At 38.1% G+C, this 7,475-nt stretch overlaps 1 protein-coding gene across 1 annotated transcript; it reads right to left on the bottom strand.

Annotated features, from left to right (window-relative positions):
* Positions 1–640: 640 nt before the first annotated feature.
* LOC108977588 lies at positions 641–4,243 on the bottom strand. The gene is made up of 4 exons (XM_018947326.1): positions 4,222–4,243; positions 3,518–4,035; positions 2,679–3,365; positions 641–892 (listed from the first exon to the last, which is right to left on the bottom strand). Exons 2-4 carry the CDS (start codon positions 3,755–3,757, stop codon positions 641–643), a joined length of 1,179 nt encoding a protein of 392 aa, XP_018802871.1. The 5' UTR covers positions 3,758–4,035; positions 4,222–4,243.
* Positions 4,244–7,475: the final 3,232 nt, after the last annotated feature.

Below are 7,475 nucleotides of genomic sequence, written 5' to 3'. Positions count from 1 at the left end.
CATCCCAGTGCATCCCTAATACCTTATCATTTGTTGACTTTGATCCACACATATTCTTTGAGACACACTCAGGCTCGGAGTTTCTGCTAATGGCTTTCAATAATTTTGAGGAGTTCGAAACAAAGCCTCTGAGAACGAATCCAGCTTTTCTGTGAATCTCTTTCACCCTTTCCGATACTCATATATCTTCATCAACGGTGCTAAAACTATCCACATAATCGTCAGCATAGTGGCGATTAATGATTGCATCGACTGCCCTCGGATGGTCATTTTGAAATTTTGATGCATTTAAATTCTTCACAAATTGCGCAGAGCATGGATAGCAAGCAGAACCAAAAATCATTGTCTTCATGACATAAACATCAGGCTGCCTCATGGTATCCCCTTCACGCCATAAAAATCGTTGTGAATTTACATCTTCTTCCCGTATGTTTATGCGATGGAAATATCTCTTATATCACCACAAATAGCTATATTCCCTTCACGAAATTTGAATAAAATTGACTGCAATGGTTTCGGTTGATAACTATAGCATAGAGTTCAAAGAAATATTATCTACTGTCGAGGCCGCATCGAACACCAATCTTGGGTTATTGCCTTTGTTTACATTATAAACCGCGAAATGGGGTAAATACCATATTCACTCGCTCTGTATATCAACTTCATCCGAAGTAAGTTTTTTGGCATAACCCTTATCTACGTAGTCGTTTACCTTTTCTATATACCATTTTTTGTAATTAATATCACTTGCCATTTTGCGTTCTACAATTTGAAGTGGTTTTAGTGCTGCGTTATAACTCACTGGCAGAGATATGTTGTCGTTTTTCCATAAAAGACCCACGAACTTCGTTGTACTGCGCAAGATCTCTTCGGCTCTAATGTCTGCAGTAGACTTTATAGCAGGAAATATTGTTTGAAAGCCTTCTAATTCAAAATAATCAGCGATTTGCTTTTGTAAGTCATTGAAACCATTGTCAATATGTACGTGGAAAATTGATGGCGAATCGGAATTGTTTTCGTCTGAACCAAACCAAATCCAGCCTAGTTTAGTCTCATGAACAATAAAACCTTCATTAAAATTAACTACATTCAATGGTCGAACTAATAGATTCTGTAACCAGTCTCTAGTCTCTATTTGAGACATTTTGTGGTAAAATCTCAATTTGTGACTAGTTACTATTCACTATACAGTCTCTAGCTTTAGTCTCAAAATATTGCCTCAAATTTGAGACCTGGAAGTTAGCAAGTCACAAAACCAAAAAGAACTTTTGTCTGCCATTTTGAATATACTGAATAGAGATCACCATAGATATTAATCGATTGTCGTTTTTTTATATTTTGTAAGCAACTCAAACACGAAAAGGTTAAAAATAAATAAATAACGTTAATATTATGAAACAAAGTCAACATATATTTTTATTTTTTATTGATAATTATGTTTTTTGGCTACGTAATAGAAAATTTAATATTTGTTTTCATTAAAGTATAGAAAGAGAGATGGATAAATAATTGAGGAATGCACTGCGACCTTATGTCTATTGTGCCCTCTCCTAACTCACAGGGACTCGCTTAGCCCCAGCATATTGACGAAGACCAGTATTCTGCTGGGTGCTAGCGAGGCGATGTGATCCCTATCCGGAAACATGGCACCAAGGGCTTTCGATCTACGCCTACAGACTGCAATGCAGTCGATTAACAGGTGCTCCGGGGTTTCAGACTCCCTGTCGCAAAACCGACAGTTGGCGCAAGATGATAGGCCCATGTTAGCTAAATGCCTTTTTAGCTTGCAGTGGCCGGTGTAAAATGCGACCAGGATCCTGAGTTTGTTTCTTGGGAGGTTTATTAACGATTTGAACCTCATCTGGTTGTACCCCTCAACTAGCAGTTTGGAATGACGCATACCGTGCACTCGCTGCCAATACCTTTCCCTGCCCACTCTTTCTTCCTTGCGGAGCAGCTCCTTCACAGTATGGGGACCCACCCCAGTGAAAGGTTCGGGCCCAACTATATTGGTGTAGGCTGCGGAGCGGGCTAGCTCGTCAGCCAGTTCGTTGCCGGCTATTCAAGTATATAAACATCTCCGAATAATGAAATGTAATAGAGTTTGTGACTATCACTTACAGTATAGCAAAATCTTCTCAAGTCTCAAATATTGTCTCTGTCAAATTTAGAGACTTGATACTGTATCACAGTACAGAATCGCACGGTAAGTTTATATGGGGCATTCCTATTAAAATTTTTGGCATTGCATCAAAATAACTTTCGATTGGTTTGGTCATCAAACCATTTGAGTCGAAGAAACTCCTTTCTGCCCCTAAGGCCAATTTGATTTGCAGTTTCTTCTTCTATTAAAGTAACCCTAGCACCATCGTCAATGAAGGCTATAACTTTAATGCTACCTTTTGGGCCATATAATTTAATTGGTAAAAATTTCAATAAAGTTTTATTTCTGTTTGTGTTTTCTACACCTACCCTTTTAATCAAAATATTAGCTGTGCTGACAGTAGCAACAGCAGATTCGGAGTTGCCAATGTTGGCATTTTGAACGACTTGATTATGAAGTAATTTATTATGATATTTCTGGCATGATGCCAGACACACACATGTACGACGTCGTGTACAATTATAAACATTATGACCTGGAGAAAGACAACAAAAACACAGCGATTAGTTTTTACAATTTCCCATCGCTTGTCGTTATTAACTTTATTAAATTTCATGCATTGATACAATCGATGATTATCTTTACAAAATATACATTTAAATTTTTCTTCAGATATGGTTAGCACTGTTTTTGGTGATCTATTACATTTTCGTGATGGTTGTTCGGAACTCACGTGTGGTGTATTCAGTTCTGTTGCCATTACAACGTATGTTGACATCTGTTGTAACCACGAACTAAATTCACATATTGTTCGGTATGGTTTATTTATTGCAAATGTATGACGTGCCCATTCTTCCCGTTTGTAAATAGGTAGTTTACTTACCAATTCATCGAGCAGTGTTGGTTTTGAAAGATGAGGTGCAGCACGGGCGTTCTCCAAAAATGCGACTAAATTTGTTACCATTGAGCTATAATTGGCGATTTCATGAATTTTTCCACTTGTGATTGATGGAAACGATCTGACTTTTGTGAGCTGGCTCCGTATCAGTAGTTCAGGTCGTCTATAATGAAACTGTAACGAAGATATCACCGCATTCACACTTGAAGGGTGAATTAATAGCGATTCAACTTTTGACCGGGCATCTCCTTTAAGAGCTTTCTGTAAGCTCAGTAAGTTCTCTACATTACTGTATGCAAACATGTTTGTTGTCTCTTTAAAGGCGACGATAAACATTCTCCACTCTTCGGGTGAGCCTGAAAACTGTGGTAAATCTTGAAGTTTGCGTATAAAATGTTGGTTATTTGGCGACATTAATGGGTTATTATTCTGCATAGGTGACGAATGTGCGTTGTTTAAAGATGTGGCGGCTGTAGATTTAATATCAGCAAAATTTACAATCGGCGAAAAGTTACCTGCATGTAACAACGTAACGTGACATTCAAATGAGGCGTAATAGGCTGCATATAGCTGGGCATATTATGGTGGGCTGATGTAGGGTTGTAGTTATAATTTGTATAAGCAATAGAACTGGCGAAAAATACGGCGGCAGCGCTGACGTTAGAATTCGGTGGAGCAAGAACGGCGGCGTTGGCATGGCTCATGTGTGGCAATGAGTAGGCAAAATTATCGGCTGTATTTGTATAGGCATACATTGGCTTAACAGATGCGGCAACACTGACTTGAAAAGAGTCGGCAAGTGACCCAGTAGTCTTGGCATCGACGGCAGCAGTTGTCGAGGCGATTGCTTGTTTCAGAGATAACCTCTCTTTTCGGAGGCTTCTAAAGATAGTTGCAACTGACGTATTTGTTTTTGTAAGTCTGCAACTGCGTTGTCTGCCATGACTATTACGCGGTCTCCATCGTTATCGCTAAAGGAATCTTCATTTGAAATCGGCATTTTTGATGGATTAGCGTTATGTGTTTTTGACTTCTTAAATTGTACCGTGGCATGCAATAATTTACGATGGCAAACGGGGGTAAATATTAAAATAATGTTGCAGCGGCAATTGATAAAAAAAGAAAACACGAATATATTAAAAACACTTTATTCAAAGAAACGTTTGCAAAGGCGAAAGGGTTTAATGTACTGTATATAAAAATTGATAATTTCTATTACTTATCCGTGGTTTCTCCTCGGCTACTTGTAAGAAAGTAAAACCGGAAGAAGCCATTACATATTTTAGTGTGCTTAAACAGAGTTGCCTTACGATTAAAATAAATATTTGAAACATAAAGCTAATTACATTTTTCATCAACAATCAGTATTTCAAAGTCAGTGAAAGTACGATTAATCGAAAACGTTGCCAGTGCCATAAGAGAAGTCAACAAATTCTTCAAGAACTCATTTCCGAATCGTGTGACTGTATTAGCAAAGATACTTGGTGAAAAAATTGTCCACTTGTGTGAAACAAGATGGGTAGAAAGGCACGATGCTGTCCTTCAATTTGTTGCGAAGTTACGGATGATCGTCGAAGCTCTGTCAAAAATCAGTGAGTGGAAGAACAGAGAAACAGCAGGCAAAGCAACAATTCTCATATCGGCTTTGTTCAATACGAATTTATCGTCGGGCTCTTCTGTCTCAGCGATATTCTATCGCTCACCCATTCGCTCAGCATAGTTCTTCAAAAGGAAGAAATTGATTTAGCGAAGGCATCAAAAATGATGGGGACGCTGCTTGCCACGTTGGAAAAAAAGAGGGAAAAAGTTGATGAAACATTCCGATCGATTTATTTAGAAGCCAAGAAAATGGCGGTAAAGCTCGATGTTCCGAGAACATGTGGTCGACAAACGAAACGCGAGAATTACGACGTGAAAACTTGCAAAGATTTCTACAGGGTCTCTGTCTACATACCTCTCCTGGATACCATCAAAGAAGATTTGGAAGCTCGTGCTTACCAATTGAGTGTGTTGCTGCCAGAAAAAGCAAGTCTTATAAAAGAAAACGAAATCAATGAGCTAATCAGATGCTTGATATAAAGATTCGGGAATCTTCTGGATGATGAAGAAAGCGTACAAAAATTGAAGTTGAAAGGTAAATTAAGCTACTGGCTATGTCACTGGCAGCAGCAACAAAAAGTTGAAGACAGCGAAATTCCAACTTCTGCACTGGAAACATTAAGAGAATGTGATGTCGACATATTCCCAACAATCCACACTTATCTCCAAGTATTCTGTACACTTCCGGTAACAAACGTGAGCTCTGAACGTTCTTTCTCTTATCTTCGCCGCATCAAAACATGGCTTAGGACGACCATGCTTCAAGAAAGACTAGTTGGATTAGCGTTGCTTCATATGCTACATGACATCGAAATCACCGCCGAAGAAGTCTCCGAAAGATTCGCAAAACTTGGCAGTCATCGTTTTGCGTTATGAAACACGCAATGTAAAAGGATTTTCCTGTTTGAATTTTTAATAAAATGAGCCACTATGTAATGCATGCATATGGTTGGCTTTTCGATTATAACCAATTTGTTTACCTAAAAATTGGAATTGATAATTTTTGTTTCATAATTTGTTTGTTCTCTAATAAGTATGAAACCCAAATCGAAGGATAAATTCAATTTGGCCCCCCAACCCCCTCCAAGAGTCGTCTCTGGATCCGCCACTGCATATAGAGACAGTTATGAGGAGTTTTACCAAAACATCGCAAAGTTCTCACAATATTATCTTCTAAAGTTGTATTTAATACAGGAGGAAGTTTCCCTATACCTCCAAATTTGTTTAATTGTGAATAAATGTATTTGTTTGAGGTTTCCTCAACTTGAGTTGTCATGGTGGTACCTGGTTTTGTAAATAGATTACTTTGAGTTTCGCTGTATAGCATTTGAAATTTTTGTAACTTTAAGCTGAATTCTGTCTCGTGATATTTTTAGGTATTTTGGTTTTCGGGATTTTGCAATTAAACCCGTGGTTCTTTTTGTATAAGTTCTTCTTTGCGGTGAGATGGGATATGTGCTGTAATGGGGTATTAAATGTATTTTGTGACAATATAAGCAATTAAATTTGTTTTTGCAATTTTATGCGTATGTGACAGGCAACTTGTGCAAAGTCTTTTTGACCTGACAAAATTATTTCGTTCATTAATATTCATTATTCCCTGAATAGGGTATATTAAGTTTGCCACGAAGTTTGAAACACCCAGAAAGAAGCGTCGGAGACCCTAGTCATGTCCGTCTGTATATATACGAACTAGTCCCTCAGTTTTTAAGATATCCTTTTGAAATTTTGCAAACTGCATTTTCTTTTCAAGAAACTGCTCCTTTGTCGGAACTGCCGATATCGGACCACTATAGCATATAACTGCCATACAAAATGAACGATCGGAATCAAGTTCTTGTATGGGAAACTTTCACATTTGACAATGTATTTTCAAAAAAGTTGGCACAGGTGATTTTCTAAGATAATAATGTAATATACGAAGTAATTGTTCAGATCGGCTTACTACACCTTATAGCTGCTATACAAACTGAACGATCTAAATCTAGTAATAGTATGGAAAACTTTTGCATTTTACAAGATATATCCACGAAATTTGGTATAGATTATTTTCTAAGGCAACAATGTAATCTCCAAAGAACAAAAGTTGGCACAAATTATTTTCTAGGGCAACAATGTAATCTCCGAAGAAATTGTTAAGATCGGCTTACTATAGCATATAGCTGTCATACAAACTGAACAATCAGATTCAAGTTCATGTATGGGAAACTTTCAGGTCCTTCTCCACCTGGCCCTTGCAGCAGAGTGGGGGTCTTTCTCTACCTCTGCTTCCCCCGGTGGGTACTGCGATTATAAGAAACACTACACAGAACGCACCACAACAAAATTGTAGCATTGCACGTGAATGTCTAAATTCGTTTGTCAATTCTCTGCCAACCATGGAATCACATTACTGCCGTGCAACAACTCAAAAAAAATATCTTTTGCCAGAATGGTCGTCAAAAAACCAACTCTTCGAATTTTACGTAGAGGATTGGTGTAATGCACGTGGAAACCCCCCACTCTCTATTTCAGCATTTTATAACGCCTTTGCGGATCAAAAGCTTCTATTCTTCCCTAAAAAAGATCAGTGTGAAATCTGTGCGCGCCATACTGTGGGAGATATTTTGGTTGACGTCTACAATCTTCACCAGGCAAAAAAACATGAAGCTAGGGATGAGAAACAAAAGGACAAAATCGAAGAAACCTTCGTGTTTACTATTGATCTGCAAGCGGTCTTAATGGCATCAAAATCCCAAGTAAGCAGCCTTTATTACCGCACGAAGTTGCAAGTCTTATTGCTTCATATGGAACGAAGTAGAAGGTGGATTATCTGCCGAAGAATTTGCTAGCATTTGGGTGTACTTCATCGAGAATAAAATAATTCCAAATCTT

Source organism: Bactrocera latifrons, unplaced genomic scaffold (assembly GCF_001853355.1).
Source record: "Bactrocera latifrons isolate USDA-ARS-PBARC rearing strain unplaced genomic scaffold, ASM185335v1 scaffold_917, whole genome shotgun sequence".
Taxonomy (NCBI): Eukaryota; Metazoa; Arthropoda; class Insecta; order Diptera; family Tephritidae; genus Bactrocera; species Bactrocera latifrons.
This window is presented reverse-complemented; position numbering and strand designations above follow the sequence as displayed.

Coding starts and splice junctions, on each gene's coding strand:
- LOC108977588 (XM_018947326.1), bottom strand. CDS start 3,757: ATGTATGCCTATACAAATACAGCCGATAATTTTGCCTACTCATTGCCA. Junction 3,366..3,517: donor CGTTACGTTGTTACATGCAG/GTAACTTTTCGC, acceptor GATTTACCACAG/TTTTCAGGCTCACCCGAAGA. Junction 893..2,678: donor ACGACAAGCGATGGGAAATT/GTAAAAACTAAT, acceptor CCTGCTATAAAG/TCTACTGCAGACATTAGAGC.